The sequence below is a fragment of the Falco naumanni genome, chromosome 1, assembly GCF_017639655.2.
Source record: "Falco naumanni isolate bFalNau1 chromosome 1, bFalNau1.pat, whole genome shotgun sequence".
Classification (NCBI taxonomy): Eukaryota; Metazoa; Chordata; class Aves; order Falconiformes; family Falconidae; genus Falco; species Falco naumanni.
Window position 1 is genome coordinate 83,810,626 of NC_054054.1, and position 25,004 is coordinate 83,835,629.

The 25,004-nt window shown below is 40.0% G+C and overlaps 1 protein-coding gene across 1 annotated transcript; it reads left to right on the forward strand.

Moving 5' to 3' along the window:
* PIWIL1 (piwi like RNA-mediated gene silencing 1) lies at nt 1–24,993 on the forward strand. The gene is made up of 21 exons (XM_040601922.1): nt 1–316; nt 933–1,016; nt 4,470–4,620; nt 5,361–5,486; nt 7,651–7,865; nt 8,953–9,074; nt 9,665–9,745; nt 10,666–10,866; nt 11,239–11,350; nt 13,524–13,644; nt 14,875–14,992; nt 15,151–15,265; nt 16,278–16,465; nt 17,074–17,146; nt 17,476–17,676; nt 17,965–18,068; nt 18,551–18,621; nt 19,137–19,290; nt 20,178–20,303; nt 21,413–21,560; nt 22,296–24,993. The coding sequence occupies exons 2-21, from the start codon at nt 936–938 to the stop codon at nt 22,410–22,412; spliced, it is 2,625 nt and encodes an 874-aa protein (XP_040457856.1). The 5' UTR covers nt 1–316; nt 933–935; the 3' UTR covers nt 22,413–24,993.
* The last annotated feature ends 11 nt before the right edge of the window (nt 24,994–25,004 follow it).

Here is a 25,004-nt window from a genome sequence, read left to right on the forward strand (position 1 = left end):
GCGCCGCGGCCGGCGCCACCCTTCGGGACTCTCCGGCAGAGCTCGGGGCTCAGGAGCCAATCGGGGGAGGGTGTGCGTTCCCGCCTTGCGCCGCTAGTGCGTGCAGCCGCCCCCGGCGCCATTACACTGAGGGGAAGAGCGGCCGCTTTGAGGTGGTTGTGGCGGCTGCTGTGTCGGGGGCCCTGCCTGCGGGCAGTGGTGGGCTGGCTGTTGACCTTCGTGGGAACAGAGTCGTGTGGAGTTGTGACGAGAACGGGCTGTTGCGTATTGCAGCAGTAGGAGCAGTAGTCCCTTTGCGCCCGGGTCACAGGTTGAGGTAACACAGAGGGCCGAGCAGAGTGGGGGATGGACACGCCTCTGGGCGCGGGTTTTGGCCCCAAAAACTGCTCAAGGCTGGCAGAGAAGTTACGGCTGAGCCCACACTGAAAGGGGGGGTGGGGGGTGGGGTGCATGTGGTGACAGACAGGTCTGTGGGGCCGGTTTGCCTCATTAGGTAGCCGAGCAGGTGGTAGCGGTTGGCATTTGCTCTGGGTGAAGCATTCCCTGCCCCTAGGGTAATGTAACAAATTAGGTTGAGTTGAGTCTTGAGCATCACTTGAAAGTAGTATCAGTAGGCTCCGACTTATGCTTGGCTGAGGTTGCAGATCCTGCCGTGCTCTACCATTTCGTTGACTTGCTTCACAGCTTCAGAATTTGTGGTGGGTTGTGCTGGTCAGTTCGAACTTGAGTGTAAGAAGCTGTAATGCCCCCACGCTACCTGTTGTGGCTGCATTAGTTCCAAGAGCAGGACATTTTGCAGAGGAGGGTGTATTTTAGTGAACCAGCTGAAATTAAACAAGGGCTAATGCAGTGGTGCTGCTCATAATATTGTTTGGAATAAGGGTGGGGGAAGGAGAAGATTGAACACTAATGCTATAGGTGGTTTGTCTTAGAAGATGACTGGAAGAGCTAGAGCCAGAGCAAGAGGAAGACCTCCAGCACAGGAGAGTGCTATTCCTTCTGTCGGAGCTGCATCTGTAAGTTGGCTCTCCTTTAAATTTAGAGTGCAGCTAGGCTTTGGAATGTCATAGCTCAGCTACTTCCTATTTTAATATCAGGTATATATGTTAGATGTTACATGTGTGTGTATATATGTGTCATGGTTTAACCCCAGCTGGCAACCAAGTACCACGCAGCCACTTGCTCAGTTGCCCTCACCCAGAGGGATGGGGAGGAGAATCAGAAAGGAATGTAGAACTTGAGGGTTAAGATAAGAATAAAGATTCTTTCATAAAAAAAGATTAAAAAAATAACGCAAGGAATTCATTCACTACTTTCCATTGGCAGGCAGGTGTTCGGCCATCCCCAGGGAAGCAGGTTACATCATGCATAGCGGTTACTCAGGAAGACAAATGCCATAATGCCAAATGTCCCCACCTTCCTTCTTCCCCCAGTTTATATACTCAGCATGACACCGTATGGTATGGAATGCCTCTTTGGCTAGTTTGGGTCACCTGTCCTGGCTGTGTCCCCTCCCAATTTCCTGTGTCTCTCCTGCCCTCTCCCTGGCAGGGCCCAAGAAACTGAGAAATCCTTGATGTAGTATAAACATCACCCAGCAACAACTAAAAACATCAGTGTCCTATCAACATTGTTCTCACACCACATCCAAAACACAGCACTGCACCAGCTACTAAGAAGAAAATTAACTATCCCAGCTGAAACCAGGGCAATATGTCATGCGTGTAGTTACATTAACTCCTTTTTATTAAGGAAATTTTTGTGTGCCTACAAACAAGTGATCTATTGTAGTACAGTTGCTATAATAGAGCTAGTGGAAATAGGTAGACATTTTCATAGCACGTTTTGTCCACTGTGATAAGTCTGCAGAGAAGCAGAACACATTAGTCTGCTGCTGCTATTAATGTATATTTGGCCAGAATCTGGTCCTTTAACTTTTAATATTAAGGACTTTCTGACTGCATTTGAGTTAGTGTTTAGGGATTATTTTGTGCATATGTGGCCTGGTCAGTCCATGGCTTGAAAATTGTTCATACTTGTGTGTTTGTAGCTATTGCCACATACCTGAGATTTTTTTAAAGCAGTTGCTCAAATTTGTCAGTTACTAATAAACTTTCATTTGAGAATGTTATTAGGTTGGAGGAGTGTTTCTATTCAATTTCTTGCCAGTGTCAGATTAGTTTAAGTCGTGATAAAAGGTAGTTTTACAGGTCTGTTTCTCAAATAGTGAAATGCATCTTGCGTTAGCACTAGCACTGATGCACCTCTTGAACCTGGAACTGAATTTATAAACCTAAGAGACCTGATTACTTCAGATTTTGTCTCTTTAACATGAATAAAATTGTTAGCAGCAGTCAGGAGGTGGTATCAGTGTCCTGCTGTAGGCAAAGAGGAAACCAAAGGAAACAGTAAGGCTTAGGTACTATACAGGGACTATGCAGTCCGAGTGGATAAAAGTATGCATTGGTTTTTTTTTTTCCTGTTCTACCACGTAGACTACATGTATTTCCCTCCAAGAGGGTTAGATCCAGAAGTGTTTCCAAAGACATGCTGAAAAGAGATTGTGAACGAGTAGGAGCGTTTATGTTAGACATTTAGAAAATGAGGGCGTGCACTCTGTCTCAGGTTAAGTGAGAACATAGTCTGTGCTGATGGCAGGGGAAGATTGGAAGAACTAGCCATGTGTTGTAGAAGGGAACCATCCCATTATTTGACTTTTACACTGCATTGATAAAGAGATGTCATAGTACACCAGGTTCTTAATACTGAGGCTTTTATCAGAAGGCATTAGTGAGGTTTAAGGAGGTCAGGGGCCTGGGGCCTGCCTTTCCTTACTAATGTCCTGACAACCCTGTGGTCTTGCTGCAGGGGTAAGAAAGAGGATAGATTGGTCAGTCCTTGGCAAGTTCTTCCCGACATGGAGACTGCATCCTCCTTGGAGGATGCAGAGAAGGTGGAGCTTGGCTTTTCGTAGTGGTGCATGGTGGGAAGATGAGACACAATGGACACAAACTGAAGCAAGGGTTGTTCAGATTGGACATTAAAAAAAAATGTTTTCATGATGAGGACTGTCAAGCACTGGAACACAGTGCAGAACAGCCAAGCATGCTGAGGTTGTGCAGTCTGCATCCCTGGAGATGGGATAAATCTGAGCAACCTGATCAGACCTCATGATTCACTTTGCTTTGAGCAGGCGGTTGGGCTAGAGACCTCTCGAGGTTTCTTCCAGCCTGATTTATCTTGTATTTCTATGAAGAACAAGACTGTTGTTCCCCTTCCCCACACCCATACAGTGGACCCTATCCCAGCATAATCTTGCCCTTCAGTTTGTGACTTGACATGGAGCTCTGTTCTGATCCTTTAATGGATGGGAAAGGAATACAGTGAGCTCAGGATCGCAGGGCTCTGCCTAGCTGTTGGACTAGAGAATCCATGTAGGTGGCATTACCACTTCCTTCAGGAGCAACGATGGAATATAGGTGAGGCAAAGCAGAACTGATCTTTCCTGAACTGCTTTTATGTATACTACAGGGAGCACAAAACTTGTGATAATATGCTGTTGCTGTGATAGTACTGGACTCTGATAATTTTCGCATATACTCTTTAGGGTAGTGTGCATTTGATTTTGCAGCAATGCTTATGGGTGTCTAAAGACTTCTTAGAAGGTATAATTTTGGCAGATCTTACAACATGTAAAAATAACGTGGAGAGTATAAAACCAGAGGGGCCTGCTTAGTTATTGATCTTGTGTTTAGTGTCAGAACATGCATGTGAGATCTGCAAGATGGGTAGCAAGAGCTCTAAGAGCAAACAAGTAGAGGAACTCCAGGAATGGATTGTGGGCAGTCTGTGACATTCTGCTGTGTTGCAGGGAAAGATGGAGCCAGGCTGGCCCTCTAGCTCAGCTTTCATGATTATCCTTGACACTGGCTTCTTGCTTGCTTACGCTTGGAGAACTTGATTACTCCTGGAGGGACTAATGTGGGGTAGACTGCGATCTGGTAACATGAAACTCTGAATTGCAGGATTGCTTATGGCTGAGGGTTGTGTGTTGCAGTTCTTCTAGGCATGACACTTTTTAATATTATTTATTCACTAGACACTAAACTTACAAAAGCTGTTTTTGTAAAATAAGTAATCAGCTACTTGAAGTATCAGAGGGATTGTTAAAAATGAGAAGTCCAGAAATTTTAGTTAGAGCTTGCAAAGGGAAGATTTGCATATACTACTAGTTAAATGAATATTAACTTGCAAAAAAAATAATTCCTGAACCCTGTTATTTTGGAATTTGAAGTACAGAGTAATAACTCTACTACTTAATATAGGAAAAAAAAAATTAAACTTGGGTAACTGTTACACTTGGGTGTTTGAGTGTTCTGTACTTGGTAAGTGACTTTGTTTTGCTCTACTCTTGGAAGTACGCTGGTTTTTTCAGTTGCAGTAGGAAAATCTGTCCCTAACTGTTGTAGGTTCAGGAGACTTTGCCAAGTCAGCCAACCAGCTGTCAGCACCCCCAACAGCCAGGGATTCCTCCAGCGCTCTCAGAACCACTGGGTGGCCATGGGCAACAGAGGGTCCCTCAGCGTGTTCCGGGAGACCAGGATGGGAGAAGGCCAGAAGGTCAGAAAGCGTGAAAATGTTCGTTGCCTGTAAGAGCACATGCTTTGAAGAGAATGCGATTCAGATATTCTTTAAACTGTATTTCTAGTTTTTCTTTTCAAAATGAGATTTATTACTAAGATTTGGAAAAGTTCCCTGTATGTACCTTGTGATGATACTATTGCCATTCTAAAGTGCAGTATAACTGAACTAGGAATTTTGAAAACTACTTCAGGTGTGCTCTACTCCATCTATACTACCTCCTCTTATCGAAATAGTTTAAAAAATAAATTAAAAAGCAGATGGCACAACTTAACTGCATGACTACCAATAGTAAATTTCATTTTGATATTTCATTTATTTCATTGTTTTCCTTAATTCTTAATAAGGAAATTAAACTTCCTTACCTATTTCACATCACAGTGTGTTTAAACATTTCAATGCCAGCTAGAGATGAAATGGAAGATCTGTCGTCCCTGTATTTGCAGAAGAATTTACTGATTTGCAGTTTACATCTTTTTTTATTCTGGCTAGCAAGCTGCTACTAGTTAACTGTCTGTAAATCTTAGGAACTTATTATGAGTTACCTGAATGTTATTTTTAAAAATAATTTATTGTGTAGCAGAAGCTGAAACTTAACGTGTCAGGATTTCTCTTAATTTTTTATATATAAGACTTTCAAAATTGAATTGTATTTAATTCTTCTTTGTATGTAAGACTTGATTTCAATTCTTTCTCTTCGTTAAATTTCAAAACAATAGGATTACAGCTTTCTGTGGGATTTCAGAAATTGTCTTTCGGAGATAGGGGTGGCCGTCACAGAGATTTCCATGACCTTGGCATAAATACTCGGCAAGCCATCGAACACGTTCAAGAATCAAAAACTGGTATGTTCAGATTAGACTATGGCATATAAACAAGTTGGAATGAAAAACAGTTTTGCTTTGCTTATGCTTTTAGTATTCCCTAGAGAACAAAATAAGAAAACCTTCATTGTGTACTAGAAAAAGATAAAAGTTACTCCTGATATCTGAAGAGGAACAGTAAGATGATGTCTGACGGCAGTGCTTCAGACAGAAGTTATGTAGCATTTTAAATTGCCACTATTTAGACGTAAGTCATGATCCTTGTATGTTCCTGTTGTCTACTTCTTCAAGCAGGAGTCTTGATTTGCTTCTAGAAGTTTGGTATTTGGTAGAAGGTTGGTTTTTTTTCTAGAAGTTCTGGTTTGTAACACATTGACCTAACCAAATTAGTTAAGATCGTGGAATTTGGGACATCTTCTGAAGAAATTTTTTAGTTTAAATAAAAGGTTATATTCTTCCTTCCTTGAGATGAAATCATGCATATCAAAAAAGTAAAATCAGGCGGTCATGATGGTCCTGCCTTCTTGCTAGAACACAGTTATTTTTAGCGTTCAACACTGCAGGTTCTGCACCAGTGTTGTGGTTGTAGTTTAACCCCAGCTGACCACTAAGCCCCACACAACTGCTTGCTTAGTCCCCCTACAGTGGGATGGGGGAGAGAATTGAAAGAATGAAAGTGAGAAGACTCGTGAGTTGAGATAAAGACAGTTTAATAAGTAAAGCAGAAGCTGTATGCAACCAAAGCAAAACAAGGAGTTCATTCACTGCTTCCCATCAGCAGGCAGGTGTTCACCCATCTCCAAGAGAGCAGGGCTCCAGCACATGCTAATGGTTACTTGGGAGGACAAACGCCACCACTCTGAATCCCACACCCCCCCGCCTTTCCTTTTTCTTCCCTCAGTTTATATACTCAGCATGAGGCTCTGGTATGGAATGTCCCTCTGGCTAGTGCAGGTCAGCTGTCTGACAGCTGTGTCCCCTTCCAGTTTCTCATGCCCCTCCAGCCTTCCTGCTGGCAGGGCCTGAGAAATTGAAAAGTCCTTGATTGAGTATGAATGTTACCGAACAACAACTGAACGCATCAGTCTGTTATCAACATTATTCTCATAGTAAATCCAAAACACAGGATTGTACGAGCTACTGAGAAGAAAATTAACTTTATCCCAGCTGAAATCAGGACAGTTGATAATAGTTTTGTATTGCAAGTGACTCTGTGAGACATCACAACGATATGACAGTAACTGTAGTCCACTTTTGGTTAATTAGACGATAGCTGGAGCATGCCACAGGTCCAGGAATGTCCGGGCTTAGTTCTGCTCAAGTCACTTCAGGGCAGAAGCAGTATGGTAGTTTTCATTCTCACGTGGATTTTCTTTCTAGAGCTATGCTAATGATAGATCATGGTTTGCTGTACTTCGTAGGCAGCTGTATTGCTGGCCTCTTTATAGCTTTGTACGATTTTCTAGTGTAACATACATGCTTTGTATGTGGTAGGATTTTTTTGTTTTCATTTGGGGTGTTGTATCTGAGATAGAAAAAAATGGATAATGAAAGCCAGATTAAAATGAGTGATCCATAGTTGTCTGTAGTGTATTTTTTGTATTAGACTTGTGTCTTTAAGCCTAAAAGAAATTGGAATGAGACTTGAAAAAAATGGGAAGAAATATGTTAGATACGTAAGTGATCTGGAGGTAGTTCCTGCTGTTGTGGGTTTTTTGTTTGTAAAATCTTGAAATACCACAAGAAATGTCATCTTGTCACACATGAATGAGAATGTGGTTATGTCTAGTGACTGATACTCAACTGTTACTTTCTGCATTGTGCTTATGAGTCGTACAAAGAAAGATTAATTTGTCCACAAAGGAAGTGTATGTTTTGGTGGAAATTCTCTCTAGTACCTGGTACTAACCCTTTTGGGGACAGGTTACTGTTACCTCGTTTGATGAGAGATTTTTCCTGACAACTGAAGGAACTATAAAAAACTCTGATAAGCAGGTGGGTGTCTGTAACACTGTGCCTATGTGAGCATTTCCTATAGCTTGCTGAGTCTAGAACAGTTGCAGAATGCAATTGACCTCTGATCTTTTGTCTGAATGCCTTAGTACTTTAAAATTTCTCAGAGCTGTTGAATTACTATAAGCTAGTAAAATTGTGTAACTCCTGAGATGTTTGCCTCTCATTTTAGGTTCTTCAGGTGATAGGATAAAATTAACTGCAAATTACGTCCGTTTGACGTCTCGACCCCAGTGGGCTTTATATCAGTACCATGTTGGCTATAGTCCTGAGATGGAAGCACGCCGTCTTCGATCAGCTTTGCTGTTTCAGCATGAAGAGCTAATTGGAAAGACACATGCGTTTGATGGATCGGTATTATTCCTGCCAAAAAAACTAGGGAATAAGGTGTGATACAAGAATGCTATTTATTTTTTTTATTTTGAGTTGCATTTTGTGATGCATCTTGTTTCTTACTGGTCTGGGCGAAGTTAGAATTGATGTCCCCATGAGTACATTTAAGTGGATCGGATATATTAGTATAAGCTAATTTGCTTATGTAGAGAAATTTGGTAATAAATATCTGGTTCTAATGCTTAGGTTCTGCAGACTAGAGTAATGCCCTGCACAGAAGTGGATAGTATAGAAAGTATTTTTCCTTTAATTTTCTTTCTGCTTATGTCTTTTTGTAACTTCTGTATTTTAACATCCAACATGTACTGTGTGTGTGTGGCAAGGTTTTGGTAGCTGGTGTGTGTGTGGGATGGCCCCCATGGAAAGAGGTTAGGGGCTGCCCTGTGCTGTACACAGCCATTTCGAGCCCCGGCACAGACCAAAGCTGAGCCCATCAGCAAAGCTGATGGCACCTCTGTGTATTTAAAAAAGGTGGGGGGTTGGAATGCCAGAGCAGAAGAAAATGAGGAGAAAGGAGCAGCAGAGGGGAAATGCCATGTGTACGAGTGGTAACCCCTGTCTCCCCCAACTCTGCACCTTGTGCTATTCATTGCCTCGCTGGAGGGGCTGAGTGTAACTGGTGGCGTTAACAGGGCAGGGCAGAGGAGTCTGGAGTAAGTTTGAGCCTGGAAAAGGGAGAGGGGGAAGATGTTATCGCTGTGTATTTTAATGTTTATCTTATTTTTCCCCCTAGTACCTGAATCAGTAATGAAAAATATATTAATTGGCAATATATTAAATTTATTTCCTCAAGTTGAGTCTTTTCCTGCAATGTGAATTGGTAAGCCATGTTCCTGTCTTCATCTTGAATTCAGCTGCTTTGTGGATGGCCTCCATTCTAATCCTGTAGTCATCTTCACCCAAATGAATGAAGTGCTTTAAGTTACGGTTCACAGTTGTAGTAGGAAATCAAATTCCTGTTTCAGCTAAGTCTTGATTTATTAGACTCTTAATGCGCGAGTCCCATTCGATGTTAGTGGAGCAAAGTCCAGATATAGCCCTGTTTGCCTCTAGTTTTATTAACAAAACTTTGCTTTCTCAGGTTACTGAAGTGTTCAGTAGGACTCGAAATGGAGAGGATGTGAAGATAACAATCACATTGACTAATGAGTTGCCACCTACTTCACCTACCTGTCTGCAGTTTTACAACATCATTTTTAGAAGGTTTGCTGTCCAAGTTGTGTCTTCATAAGAAGTAATAATTCTAAAAATATTTGACTTAAGTTTTTCCTTTCCAAAGAGTGGACTACAAATCAATGTAACAAATCTGTATGTTGAAGCCTTTGTAGCTAACATTACTATGCGGCCAACCATGTGAATTGCGTTTACACCTTTTCCCTGAGCAAGCAGACTGACACTGGAGTGCTGTTGTAGGCAATTAGTCTTACCCTTGGCCTCTACTTGTTTCTGGATTTGCCTTTTAAAGCAGTTAGTAGTGCAGAACCTTGAGCTGGCAAATCACCTGTTTTTTTCTGCAGTCTTTCTACTTAACCTGGGTACCTGGACTGCCTGGTTCATTAGACTGCTACCTTCAGCTGGTTGGTGAAGGATTGGGTTGTATGCTAACTTATTCTCAACTGATTGTCATTAATTAAGTGTCCATGGCCTTTTGAATTTAGTAATTAAGAGGTCACATTTGTGATTGTTTATCTAGTCAGATGAACAAAAACTGAGGTTGTGCGGAGGTTTGGAACCATGCATGGTTTGATAGACTGAATAATAATGGTAAATTACATCCATATTTCATCTTGCAGGCTTTTGAAGATGCTGAATTTGCAGCAGATTGGACGTAATTATTATAACCCCAGTGACCCAATCAGCATCCCTAATCACAGGTTTGGCAAAAAGGATACTTGGGCGTAGGAGGGGGTGCAGGGACAAAGGATGATACTTTTACACCACTCTGGTGGTTTATCTTGTAATAAAACTATGGACTTAAAAAACTGGTATTCCTGGGAAGTACGAGACCTCATTCTCTAACTTACTTTCTTCTATGTGTAAGATCTCATTACTTGTTACCAGTGTGTGTTCTGCTATTACATTTCTACTCCAGTGTCAAGAAAACTTGCCTAAATGTCTGGAAGCCTGAGATCTCTGAATACTTGAATTCTAAAGCTTAGGAGTTTCCAGCCTTCATTCTGAAGACCATTTAATCTGCCATGTAAATTCATATCTGGCCATACCCCGCTGGATGGGTAGTTGTGGAACTCACCTATTTCTCACTGTCACATCTTGCCCTCATTCCCTGCCAGGATTGTGTATAATGTTACTGATGCTTCAGGCTAGCCCTAAGCCTGTTGCACAAGTTAGCAAGCTTTGAGTTTGACTGGGGCCTCATCATATGGCTGTGGTGTACTCCTTGCCTACATAACCTGGTTGATGGAAGTAACTGGATGGTGTTCAACTAGATAAACTGTTAGTCTTGTTAAAGTGTCTTGGATACCCATAAACTTTGTATATAAGATATTTAAGACTAATAGCACCAAATGGATTTCTTAAGTTTTGGGGCATCCTTTATTTTGCTTCAGTTATATTGCTACATCGTTCAGTTCATCTCCTTTTATCTCGACTAAGGATACCTGCATGTAAAACATTTTTCATTTTGTTAACTTTCAGGAGCTTGGTTATATTTGGATAACAGCTTCTTTGTGTCTTAACAGCTTTCTGATGTCTGGGAAAGTGGACGGAAATTGCTCAGGGTGAGAATAGAGATGCTTTAAAGCACATTAAGATTCTGTATGTTCTCTTTTGGCAGGCTGATGGTTTGGCCGGGCTTCACAAGTTCTGTCCTGCAGTATGAGGAAAGCATTATGTTATGTACAGATGTGAGCCATAAGGTTCTTCGCAGTGAAACAGTGTTGGATTTTATGTACAGTCTGTATTACCAGGTTGAAGAAGAGCAAAGATTTAGAGATGCCTGTACTAAAGAGCTGATAGGTTTAATTGTTCTTACAAAGTAAGTCTCTCTCAACTCTTGTTGTCTTAGAGAGCTGTTTATTTTTTGGGATGTTCATGTCCTGAGCTATATAAAGAAGCATCAGGAAGCGTGAAAATGACATCATTGTCAAGCTAGCAAGCGTATTGAGATGACAGTGTTTGTAAGAGCAGGGGTAGTACATACTAGTTTAGTTCTGGTTTCATTTGGTTTTCTTACAGTTTAGTTTTTAGCAGAATTGATAGCCTCGTACAGGTGAAAACTTGAAGTTACTGCTGCTGATAGGAGCAAAACTTTCAATTTCCATGGATATTACTATTAACTCATCCTGCAGTTATATTTCTTTTCTATTTAAGATCAAAAATCCCCAAACTGATTACATTGTTTATTTAGGTACAATAACAGAACATACAGAGTTGATGACATTGACTGGGATGCCAGTCCACAGTGTACCTTTAGAAAAGCAGATGGTTCTGAGATCAGCTACGTAGACTACTACAAAAGGGTATGGAAACCTAACGGTCAATGTGTGCATTATGCTTTAACTTGAAACGTTAGAGCGTTGTCAGAGGTTTACTTATGCATGGATTTGTAATTCATGTTTTTATTTAATAGAATTTTATTTTTAATGAATACTGTGTAATCTGAGGGCAGTGAGTAACCTATGCAGCATGATTCAGCATGAGTAGTGCGTCCCAATGGTTAGTCGGTCAGGCAAAAATGCTGGGAGGCCTACATGGATGAACAAGGAGCTCCTGGAAAAACTCAGAAAGGAGACATACAGAAGGTGGAAGCAGGGACAGGTAATCTGGGAGGAATATGGAGACACTGGCCCAGCATGCAGAAACGAGATTGGGAAAGCCAGAGCCCAGCTGGAATTGAATCTGGCCTGGAATGTTAAAGGCAATAGGAAGGGCTTCTATAAGTACGTAAGCAACAAAAGGAAGACTAGGGAAAATTTGACCCCACTGCTGTGCATGAGGCAGGGCCCCTGGTGACATAGGGTGTGGAAAAAGATGAGGTGCTGAATGCTGCCTTTGCCTCAGTCTTTACTAGAGAGATGGCCATTCAGGATTGCAGGCCCCAGAGACCAGGGAAAAGTCTGGAGCAAGGAAGACATATCATTGGTGGAAGAGAATTAGGTCAGGGAATTCTTGATCAAGTCCCTGGGCCCTGGTGGATTGCACCTACAAGTAACTGAGGCACCTGGCTCATGTTGTCAGGCCACTGTCAATAATGTTTGAATGATGTTGGTGATAGGGGATAAGTGCCCAATGGCTGGAGGAAATAAAAAGTCACTACTGTCTTCAGTCCTACCGGAAGTGCAAGGAGGATGACACAGGGAAATATGGGCCAGTCAGTTTCACAATGATCCCTGGGAAGGCGATGGAGCAGCTAATCCTGGAAACATTTCCAGGCATGTGAAGGACATAGAAAGTCATGAGGAGTAGTCAGCATGGCTTCACCAGGGGAAAGTCATGTTTGACCAACCTGATAAACTTCTGTGATGAAATGACTGGCTTAATAGATGAGGGGAAAGCAGTGGGTATTGTCTACCTGGACTTCAGTAAGGCTTTTGACACTGTCTCCTGTAAGATCCTTGTAGAGAAGCTGGTGAAGCATGGGCTGGATGAGCAGATAATGAAGTGGATTGACAGATGGCTGCATGGACAGGCCTAGAGCATGGTGATAGGTGGCACGATATGTAGCTGGAGTCCAGTAACTAGTGGTGTACCCCAGGGCTCAGTACTTTGTCCGGTCCTGTTTTAACGTCTCTATTGATGATGTGGGTGATGGGCGGAGTGTACCCTCAGTAAGTTTGCTGATAATTTACTGAAGGTAGAATATATGGACAATCATCTTAAGAGAAGTTACTCTTTGATAATTTTGGTTCTTTGCAGCAAAGTTTATGGGCCTACTACTGTAATTGTGAAATCTTTCTGCCCATCAGTTTCAACTGGAAACAGGGTAGGACTTAATAAGCTAGCAGCAAAATTAATATTACCCATTCTAGTTCAGGATGGAGTTTATAAATTACAGATTTTCTCTGCCATCTTGCCTTTGCTGTGATCCTGCTTTTTTTTACAAAAAATGTTAGCCTTTGAGTAGTTTCTGAGGTGTGGTTCCCTTTAAGAAAAAGAAAAAGTTGAATTATGAAGTATGTTTGTTGACTGTCAGCTTGTCACCTTTTTGTGTTTTTTTTCTTCTGAACTAAATTAGTGACTGCTAGACAGACCAGCTCTTGCCAGATGCAAGGAAAGGTTGTGGGAGGATTGAATATCAGAAACTTCACTTGGATTCCTGTGATGCCTTGAAGTAAACTGCTCTGTGGGGTGGGAATGTTCGTTACTGAACTGGAATGAGGATCGCAGTCTTGGGATGAATACTCTGGGTGGTAATTGCCTCAAGCAAGGCAGAAGCATTGCTTCTGTTGTCTTTTGCAAGTCAATAATTTGATGGCACCAACAGAGAGAATAGTGCTTCCCCATTTGGCGGCTTCTGACAAAAGGAGTTCCTTTCAAGTTAGCCATGCTAATTGAAAAAAAGTTGCTGGTTGCATTTCTTTTGGTTTTGTTTGTTTCTAGGAAAAAATACTCATTTTCTAAAGTGAGCATTATGCTTAAGAAAACTGAGTTCGTTATGAATAAACTAACATACAGTATGTATTTCTAATACAGCAATACAATCAAGAAATTACTGACTTGAACCAGCCTGTCTTGATCAGTCAGTCTAGGAGGAAGAGAGGGAGTGTGATGCCAGTACCGGTGGTGTTAATTCCCGAGCTGTGCTTCCTGACAGGTACTGTAGCGTTTTTTCCTGTCAAAGTTTAGTGGGTTTGTATGGCAAGGTTTTGGTAGTGGGGGCGGTATGGAGTTGGCTTCTGTAAGAACTTGCTTTCCACCCCCCACCTCTGTTCTGTGAATCACGTATTTAAGAATTTTCCTTAAAATCTGCATTCATCACAGATTTCACTCACATCAAGAAAAAAAAATTCTCCACACCAAAATCAAAATAACATCATAACAACACCAAATGGAAGTGGACAGTTTACACACAATCCTCCCCTTGTTGCTTCACCACAACAGAAATTCCCCACCATTTCACTCTTCACCCTCTAGCTGTGTTCAGTACGTGTTTTGCCTGTTACCTCTCCCTGTTACTATCTTTATCTCAACCCTTAAGCTTTTTGTTGTACTTTCTCCCCCCTGTCCGGTTGAGGAAGGGAGTGACGGACGGAGCGGCTTTGGTGGGCACCTGGCCTCCAGTCAGGTTCAGCCCACTAACAAAGCATCTGTCCAACCATAATGCCTGCTGAAACTGGTGTTTTGACAGCAGCCTCTTCTCAAGTTAAGTAGGAATGTTTTGTTTGTATAAATGTGATTTTTAGAAACAAGTTTTGTAGCTAAAAGATTATGTTTACATGATGCTGAAAAGTTCCAGGGATTTTGATGTTGCATACTCTTTGCATACAATGTTTCAGCATTATTTTCTGTATAATATATATACAATATATAGAATATAAAATAGATATATATGTGATACATGAATATATATATGAATGCATATATAATATGTATTCAGAACACAATTATTTCAGCATACAAAAATTCAGCATTATCCTACTGATACCTTGTAGTGTTTCTTGGCAGCAGAACTTCTGTTGAAACAGAAGTTTGCTAAAAATTGACAATTTTGTATGATAGATAAATATATATTTTCCTCTGAGATACTGATTTTGCGCTAGCAGTACCTTTCCATCTCAGAATTGTTTTGCTAGGAATGTGAATACAGAGCTATATGTCTTGTGTAGTTTCTTCTCAAGTGCAAAAATGCAGATTTTTTAATTTTTTTTTTCTTTTCCCAGCGCAGATGGGAATGTATGTACAGGGAGCAACTGAAAACCTTGATTACTACTGACACCACTTTATGTGTCTGCAGTACATGCATAGCTAATCTGCATGACTTACAAGTTTACTTTCTTAGTCTTTAGTCTAACTTTTACTCAGAAAAACATTTTGTTGTTAACAGGATTAACTGAGAAGATGCGTAGTGATTTTAATATGATGAAAGACTTGGCTGTTCATACACGACTGCCACCTGAGCAAAGACAATGTGAAATTGGAAAACTTATTGACTGCATCCAAAAGTATGTTACCTTAGTATCTTTTGTACTTCTTTATCTTACAGATTTTTCATGACACTTGCAACAAAACTTTTGAAATCTTACTGTTTGTTTTTTTTATTTAAAAAAGTCTCAGCAAGAACATATTTCTTTGGTTTAATTTAAATCTTGTTTTTAAACAGAGATGACAGTGTTCAGAAGGAACTCCGAGACTGGGGTTTAAGCTTTGATTCTAATTTACTATCCTTTACGGGAAGAGTTGTTCAAGGAGAAAAGATCCTTCAATCAGGAGCTGTGGTAAATAAAACAACTTCTGACATCTTCTGGATCTCTCACTGATGAAGCAAGTTATTAAGGAAGGGAACACTACTTGTTGGTTTGTAAATGAAGGATTATGAGTTAAAACATTATACAAAAGTCTTTGTGCAAACAGAGGACCTGCAAACTTCTGAAATTGTTTACAAGTTCTGTATAGAAACCCCTGAAGATTTTTTCTGACTTGCATTACAATAGTGTCTTCCTTGCAAAACAGTTCCTCTGTGTAAACAAAGTAATTTCAGATACACAAACTAGGAGACTAGGGATGTTTCTGACTGGTTCCCATTTATTAAAATATGAACGTCTTCAAATGAAAAGCCACTAATTATTTCAGTATCAGTAGACAGACCACATACAATATCTGTTCACTCAAAGGTGGGGTGACTCTTCGGTATGAGTAACTTAGATTTCAATTAAGTCATAAAAGATATGCCATAAAATTAAATTATGCCATAAACCAACATATATTTGCTCTGTAGTAGAGATCTTTTGTTTGTTTTGGATGGTTGCTAGATGGAAAAGGGCATTTTACAGTATCATCATCTGTATATCTGTGTATTTGGTAAAGCCTTTTTTATTCTTGTTATTGAAAAGGCCTGATATCTTCTTTATAATAGTACTTTTCTTTTTCTCAAGCAGTTACCTTGTTAAAAATAAAAATATGTGAAAAATAAGTCAATACATAAACAGCTGTGTCTTCGCTGCATAGTTTTTGTGCTACAAATAGTAACAAGTTACCTGGGCTAAAAATTCTACGTATCTTTGCATAATTATGAATGAAACATTTGAAGAGTGTAGGATTTCTTGAAAGGGCTAGATAAAGCTTATTTTAAAGTAGGGACAGTAGCAGTAAAGGAACAGCTAAAAATAAAGTCATTTGTTCTAGGCAGAAGTGTTACAGTCTGTTCTTGATGTGTATCTGGAAGTAGTTGTGGTACAGCTTCTTTACTAGGATGCTGATTTTTCTTTCTCTGCCATCTCTTATTTGCAGTTTGATTACAATCCTCAGTTTGCAGATTGGTCGAAGGAGACTAGGGGAACTCCTTTAATCTGCGCAAAGCCTCTGGACAACTGGTTATTAGTATACACACGGCGCAACTGTGATGTTGCTAATACACTACTTCAGAATCTGTTTAAAGTCACACCATCTATGGGAATCAAAATGAACAAGGCAACCATGTAAGTCTCTTTAGAAAGCTGATGGAAAAATTATTTTATACATACTAAGGTGTATCTGTTAGCATGCTTGGGCTTGTACATGAGGAGATAGTGTAGTATGTCACACTGCAGATTTCTGTGAGATTTTTAATAAAACAAGTTACTTTCAGTCCCAGGCAAAAACAATTTGCATGCTGACTTCCTTACTTGTGCTTTTATTTGTGAGAGCTTTCCCTGGGGGTCAAAGCATGCCAAACCCAAACAGTATTAGACATACGGTCATTGAGGAAAGCCTTCTCAAGCAGAGCCATATCTATTTAATACAAGGAGTGTGTGTTTTCTTGCTGACTTCAGATGTGTTCTGATTAGTTCTCGTTGCATATATCATTCTTTGAGTACCTGTGCTTGCTTTTCACTTTGAGTTTAATTGCTTTTGGAAGACTTTAATTTGAGGATGATTCCTCTTAATCCTCAAAATGTGTAAATATTGTACGTTTATTAATAGCTATAAATGTGACAGTTCATACAGCACTGATGCATAATGAGCATTTATGTTTTTGCTGAAGTTTCAGTAGCAGTTAGTTGTTTTTTTTTTTTTTTCTGTACATATTTTTTCCTTTCCTTTTCAGGATTGAAGTAGATGATAGAACAGAAGCTTATTTAAGGGCTTTACAGCAAAGTATTACCCCCAACACAAACATAGTATGTATTTGAATCCATAATTTCAAATCTTGTTAATCTCTGTAACTGGTGTTTTTAAGACTGGTGGGATTCATTCTCAGAAATGAAACTCTTGGCTCCTGAGTTATCTACTACATGCCTACTCATACTGCTATTCAAACCCTGGGCTAACTATGGGTATCGTTCTGGAAAAGTCTTTGTACTTGGCTCTGAAGTATGGACACTGACACTTTTCAGCTGTTCTTGCACTGTGAGCGCTTGAATTTCTCTTGAGCATAAGAAACTTTTCCTATAGAACTACAACTATTATGCAAATGTCAGTATGCAGCTGCTTCTTTTTTTCTTTAAAGGCAGTTTGTGTCTTGTCCAGTTCCCGAAAGGATAAATATGATGCTATCAAGAAATACTTATGTACGGATTGTCCCATTCCAAGTCAGTGTGTGATTGCTCGCACTTTAAGCAAGCCTCAGACTGCTATGGCCATAGCAACGAAAATTGCCTTACAAATGAACTGTAAAATGGGTGGAGAACTTTGGAGCGTTGAGATTCCAGTAAGTAATATATTTTTAAAATGGTAACTGTGTTCTTTTGAGCCTTATTTAAAAGCAAGCCTTTCCCCCCGCCCCCCAAAAAATTGCTTGTTCTTTGTGTAGTTTGTTTTGTGCTGGTGAGAAGAAGCATGAAGTGAAATACGACATAAGGAGACGTCTAATTAAAGAATTGTCCTGGAACTGTACCACTTATGTCAGGGTCTTATTACACTATAGGACGGAGTTGATAGGTGCTTCGGCATGTCTTTATGTACTGATAATGTGTGTTCTGTATTGATTCCTTTTAAGTTGAAACAGGTGATGGTTGTGGGAATTGATTGTTACCATGACACTTTATCTGGAAAGCCGTCGATTGCAGGATTTGTTGCTAGCCTGAATCAAACAATGACACGGTAAGATTTGAATGCCAAAGAAACATCTTGACTTCGCTGAGAAGTAGTTTGAATGCGGTGGGCCATCATGAGAATGTCCAAACTGATTTACTGAATGTTGTTAATAACTATATATTGTGAGGGTTTTTTTCCACTGCATCCCTTAAGGAACAGCCTTGTCCTCCTTCCACAGTGCTTGGGAGAGGGGACAGAAGGTGGGGCAAGGTCTGGGATGAATGGAGGGCATCAGGCTTTTCTGCTCTGTGAGCTGACTTGTGTGAGTGTTCTGATGGAGAGGAACTGCACGTGGTGCTAAGGCTTTTGTCTTACCACAGGGGCTTCTTCGCAAGGGAAACAGTCTCACAGTACGCTAACTCTTGCTTCACTGCATTGACCCACAGTACCCATAAAGACTTAAGTGGTTGTAGCCATTTAAAAAATAAATTCACTGAAGTAAGCCTGGGAAATGCTTTGAAGGTCATCTTTCATCATGTTCTTCACAGGTGGTTCTCCCGCTGTGCTGTTCAAGGTCGTGGGCAAGAACTTGTGGATGGGCTCAAAGCCTGCTTGCAAAGTAAGGGAAGGCTTTCTGCTTTTGTTGAGTCAGATCAAAGCAATGACCCTTCAGCTTCCTCAAAACATGCCTCAGCTGTGTTGAGGGGCAGTGTTACCAACCTTGCATTTAGATAAAAACAGATCAAAAATACAGTTGTAAATACTGCTGAAAATCAATGCCTTTTTTGTCTACATTCTCTTATTGGTTCCCATATTTCTTAACAATAATTAATACTTATCAATGTGCCTCAAAGAATGTTTTAAAGGATGACAGCTTCCTGTGAGAGCGGCCAGCACCAGCGGAGTAGATAATCTTAGGTTCTTTCTTTTTCTGTTGGTGCACTGCTAAACCAGTATACTTTTTGCAGGTAACATTTGTGTATCATGATACATACCTCTTTCAGGTGACTGACAGACTTGACCTTAAGTTTAAAAACTCCTACTGCTGTTTTTCCAGTAATAAAAATCCATTTATGTTTTGGTATAAATTGTCGTTGTAGCCAACAGCTTTTATGCTTTTGATTTTTTTTAAAGCTGCTCTAAGAGACTGGTTCAAGTGGAATAAGTATTTGCCCTCTCGTATTATTGTGTATCGTGATGGAGTAGGAGATGGACAACTAAATACAGTGGTTAATTATGAAGTTCCTCAATTTTTGGATTGCCTGAAGAGTGTTGGTAAAGACTACAGGTAAGTGTTTCCACCAACCCTCTTTTTCATACTGCAAGGGGAGTACAGGCTGAGATACAAAGAGTGGTTACAGATGAAGATGTTGTCGTCTTTTCATCCTTACTTATTTTTACTTGAGCTCAAATAATTGCTTTTATGGCGACTGGTTACATTATTTGAGATACCTAACTTATAATAGGAACAGCTGTTAGTACATGCACCACGTGAGTACTCAATACGCACACGTATACACCTGTATACTTTAGGCATTCTTGATGCATGTGGTGAACTGGTGGAAAAAGCTGGTTACTGTTGCATGTCTCTGGTAGGCCCATTTAGTTCTTTCCACTTTGGAAAGGACTGTCCGCTGTCCAGTCACTTACGTTCTGCAGTTTTCAACATTGCTTTAAAACTTAGCAGCTGCAGTGACTTGGTTTCTTAATCTGCTCTGAAAACCAAGAATATTTCCTGACGCCACAGGCAAGCAGAGCACAAAACAAGTTACAGCAAGTAGAAGTTGAAGTGCTTACTACTTCTGTTTAGCTTCTATAAATTGCTTGCTCTTTACCAAAAATACTGTTAAAACGCCGTGTTATCTGTATAAAAAGATGAGTAGAGAACAGATCTGTGTTTAGAAGATCTCCTTTTGGTCGTCATTGTGTCTCTCTTAATTAAAGTTGGATTGGTGAGAAATAGCATCAAAGTTGCACCTGAAACTAAAAATTTAAAGTTACGATTTTCTGTTTAAATCAATGAGTGAAGACTTACACATGAAATTAATGCCCTGGAGAACTCTAAATTAATTGGTTTTAATTTGAAGCTCTACAGAATCTGTTCCTGAAGAACTCTTAGTGCAGTTTTTCTGGATACATTTATGGTTTTTTTCTTTTCTTGGTGTTTTATTTTAGTCCGAGACTTACCGTGATAGTTGTGAAGAAACGAGTGCATACCAGGTTCTTCGCACATTGTGGTGGAGCAACTATAAACCCACCCCCTGGTACTGTTGTTGACGTGGTGGTTACCAGACCGGAGTGGTAAGTTAGTGTAGAAGTAACACTTCTGTTTGCTGGCAACCTGATAATAAAGGAAATATATCTGATATTAAACTGATTGTGGGATCAAGCAGAAGAATACTGGTGGCCTTTTGAAAAAGAAATTGTTGTGAACGTGTAGGTGAAAGAAATGGACAAGCTTAGCTTTTACAAATTTGCTATGCAGTATTTCATGGTTTCAATGTGCAGTATTTGTATATGTTTAGAGTATTCCATACCCTTTAAGTAAGCATGTGTGTGTGTGTTTCACTTTTTGGGGTTCCTTTTTTGATTTTTAAAGGTTTAGTACCAAATGAGTGTCTGTGGATAGGATTGCCCAGCTGTCCTTTACCTGAAATTTAAACTCTAGCTGATTTACTTCTGGCATTGCATATAAATCTTGTTACTTTGTGAGGGTGCATTTTATGAGCAAGTGCTGGAAGTATTCTTGGGTGGTTGGGAAGTCACTAGAAGAAGGTTCGGAATTGTACAGTTATGGGTGTGGGTAAAACATGTACACAGATCTCATTGATGTCACTCGCCTGCTGTTGGCATTGAGCAGTTTTGCATGCTGCGCTCTGTGATGCTCAGGGTCAGGTACGCGGGAAACGAGAAGCTGATTCAGTACATGATGGAAGGTTTGACTTTGGTCAAGGAAGGCTGGAGTGCGTAGGGAGCAGTGCAGTCATCTGTGGCAGCACAGGTCCGATAGTTTCGCCTTTCTCTCTTGTATTTTGCCAACTTGCTGCAGGTGTTCCAGGTGCTGCAATAGGTGACAGACATCCGAACATGGCTTGGGTGCTAGAGTAAACGAGGGGCATCAGTTCAGTATGTGTCCAGGGTGGTTATTGCGCTGTATATGTATATGATGAATGGTTAGGGTCTTTGTCGTTGTAAGACTTTTTCCATATAATAAGACCATTTACATTCTTCCAGACCTTCCGGCCTTTCAGAAAGAAAGAAAACTGATTATGTTGTGACCACAGCACAGGCATCCTTTTGGGTTTTACTCAGTATGCTTAAGTAAGACAAATCCATGGGGGTCTGCAGTTTTCCAAGAAAAGCAGCCCTTCCTGTATCGGAATTCTGAGGGTTTCTTTTTCCTGTTACAGGTATGATTTCTTTATTGTGAGCCAAGCAGTGAAAAACGGTTGTGTTGCACCCACTCATTATAATGTAATTTATGACACTAGCAAGCTGAAACCAGATCACGTACAACGTTTAACATACAAGCTTTGCCACATGTACTACAACTGGTCGGTAAGTATTTTTTCTGGGAAATTAGAATATTTTTCTAAGATTGCACATCTTCATGCAGTAACAACCCAAACAACACCTTACAACACCCACGCAGATCCAAAAAGCGTGCAAGTACACCTCTTGACCTACGGGGTAGTTTGAGAGCTCGATGTTTTATAATCACAGTCCTTCTGAAGTCTGAAGATAAAAGTAATATTTTTTCTCACTGGAAAATACTCGTTATTTTAAGTATTAGTCCCAAATTCTGTCTCAGAAGCAAAACTGAAATGATTATTTGTTACCTGCAGAAATGCTCACTTCTTTGTGTGGAGATGGAATGGTGTTCCTCCCATTTCAGCTGAGGCTTCTTCTGTTGCATGCCGAGATCAGCATGCCATCGCCTCACAACGAGACGCGCTTTAGATTTGTTAGTTCAGTAATCATAAATACTTCACGTGACTTACCCACGTCCCACCTTCTGTGAGATCCAGCATCAAATGTAAACCTGCATAAGAAGCTTTTTTGGCACGAGGAGGGGGATGGAGTTGGGAAGCTTTTTGCTTCTATAAAGCATGTTTTTTTTAATGCGTTCAGGGTATGTAATGTTGTTTTGACAAATTGGCATAAACTACAGGGAATAAGAATTTTACGTGTATCCAGACTTTTGAATTCCAGGACTGTCTTTGTTACAGTGAATGCATGCTTGTTGCAATGACTTGAAAATAATTTTTTTTTTTTTTTTTTTTTCTTCTTCAGGGTGTTATCAGAGTACCTGCTCCGTGCCAGTATGCTCATAAACTGGCTTTCCTTGTTGGTCAGAGTATTCACAGAGAGCCAAACCTGTTGCTTTCAGACAGACTTTACTATCTTTGAAGCTGAGTTACCAGCTACAAAAAATAATGTAGTTCCTTTTTAGGGAATGTGGAACTGTCTGGGGTTTTGGTTTTGTTTTTTCTTAAAGAGACGTGCATGGGAGAATGAGTATTTGCAGTTGTGAAACACTGTCATTGTAGCAGGAAAAAGCTAAAGTTGGCAGATCTGCATTTTGAATAGGTCTCTGCTTGCTATAAAACCTACATAATTTCTTACTATTTTATAGTACTGATTTATGAAAGTGTTTCTGGGATTCTTCATGAAAGATTATCAGTTGTTCTTTTACAGGTTTGAGGTTTCACACAGAATTATTTTCAGCATACAAGACACATAGTTATGTGGAGCAAAATCCAAGCTTCTCCAGTAGCACATCACACTTTTAATTTTCAAAATGCAATTGTTGCCTCCTTGGTTTTGTTAGCTGTTAAGATAAGATAAGGGCAGCATTTTTTATCCTGAAATATTTCATATTGCAAAAAAAGGTTGTTGGACCTTTTTTTATCAGGCGCAGAGACACAGGCAGCGCCTAGCAAACAGTTTGGATTAGTGCTGGTTTCTTTAACTAACTTGTTGCAAACCTTGTTCCTTTTCTTTGTGAGATTTAAATAAAGTGGTTGCTGTAGTCCTTGCTCACCTGATCGTGTTAGGCGTCTATGATTATATACTTCAAGACTGGGCTCTGGGCATACAACCTGACATAACACTAGTGTATCTTTCCAACCATTTCTTACCTCTGGAAACCCCCCAGACTCGCGTTTAGATACACCTTTATTCTACAGTAAACTTCAGCAGCTGACAGCTCTGAAGAATGAGGGAGCTCTGTAACTTGTATTCAGTTCAGTTTTTTTCCTCTCCTAGGCTGCGAAAGCATTTCCACATTAAATTTGTAATGAAGAAGGGCTTGGGAGGTTATGGCAAATACTTTGTGCTTTCAGCTTTCCCTATTTTGTATTTCTTCCTGGTTACTATCACTTACATTATACGTGTTCTGGCTATTTGTTCTGATCTGGTTGGTATCGTTTGAGGTCAACAGAAAAGGAGCTTTTGCAGCTGCTTCCTCTCGTCAGCTATGGAAAGGTAGGAAATGGTCACTGTGGGCTGTTCCTTCTCCGCATGGGTGCAGGGTTGGAGCACGCAGCTTTAGGAACGGCTCCCTGGGTGTGTATCTTACCTGTGGTGCCTAATCCTTTAGAAAGGGAGGGAAGGCAAACACAATAATCAAGCAGCTGATACAGTAGATCCATGAAACATACTGCACTCTACAAAATATCAAATTATTTATTTATATAAAATATAATACACAACAGTTGTACACATGCACACACCCACACAGTACTTTACCACAACTTTAGGCCAGTTACTTAATTAAATGTTACCTAGCACACGGTATCTTACAGTAATTTACATTATTACCTGAAGACACAATGGGGAAGCTTTGATCATTCATCTATAAACCTTCCGTAAATTACAAAAAGAAAGGCAGTCTGAAAAGTATGTATAAACAGTAAAAACAATTTACAAATGGACAAGAATTACAAAATAGTAACACAGCCAATGACTGCCATCAATGTATTCTTTTTCTTGAGATGCCAATATTGCAATTAATATTTCATTATCACCTGTTGCAGCCTTTTTACTGGCTACAGCTTGTGTACGTTACATGTATCTTGATTCTGACATCAGCAATATGAAAATGCCTTTTAACTTAGGACTGTACCTCCACAGGAAAAAAGGAGGGGGAGTAAAGGTTTTTCATTGTGGGTTTTTTGTGGTGTTTTTCATTTTTTTTTTTCCTGGTAATTTGGAACAGTGAGCCAGGAACTCCAAAACTGGAGGCTGTGTAGTTGAAACCGGGTGAGTCTCTGGTAACTTACACTGTGTCTGATTTCAGTTGAGGAAGAATGTTGACAAAAGAAATCGATACAAGGGGTTTGGTTGGGGGAGGGGAGAAGCAAACCAAAAAAACCCAAAAAAAAACCACACCAACAAAACTAAAGCATTTTGCACAGCACTTTCAAACTCCCAGGAGTTACATCAGACATTGAATGGAGTTGGTAACATAGTACTTGGTCTTAAATTACCATGGTTTAGGGAAGATGAAGACAGTTGAATACACAGTAACATACGAAGTATACGCTGTATATTTATTAAACAGTACCAATCATTGTGCATTAATAAGGCAAAACATCAAGGCTGATTAAACTAGGAGTTTCAAGACCATTTTTGTTTACGATTTTAGATGTAGGGGGAAGATCTCTCTGAACTAGGAATCAATGAATAGAGTTTTCTTCCCCCCACTGATGGTAAAAGGAGACTAAAGGCTGAGATTTATCCCATGGAGTTGCAGGTGTTGAGTTGACTTCAAATAAAACCATGTTTCTTCTGGTCTTAATCCCACAAAATTTTTTGGTTTTTTTTCTTTTTAAAGAAAAAAATATTTGCAACAACAAATCCACTTCCTTTTTTCTTGCTGTTTTGATTAAGCAATTCACATGATTCTATTGATGTCAGAGTTAAAAATGCAAAGGTTTGGTAAAGTTGTACTGCGTAGTCATGAAAGCCCTAGTTTTGACGTTTGTTTTTTTTTTTAAA

Excerpts from the sequence above, each read along its gene's own strand:
- PIWIL1 (XM_040601922.1), top strand. The coding sequence starts at position 936 with ATGACTGGAAGAGCTAGAGCCAGAGCAAGAGGAAGACCTCCAGCACAG. Across the intron at positions 18,069-18,550 it reads CTGAATCAAACAATGACACG|GTGGTTCTCCCGCTGTGCTG; the intron begins GTAAGATTTGAA and ends TGTTCTTCACAG. Across the intron at positions 18,622-19,136 it reads GCTCAAAGCCTGCTTGCAAA|CTGCTCTAAGAGACTGGTTC; the intron begins GTAAGGGAAGGC and ends TTTTTTTTAAAG.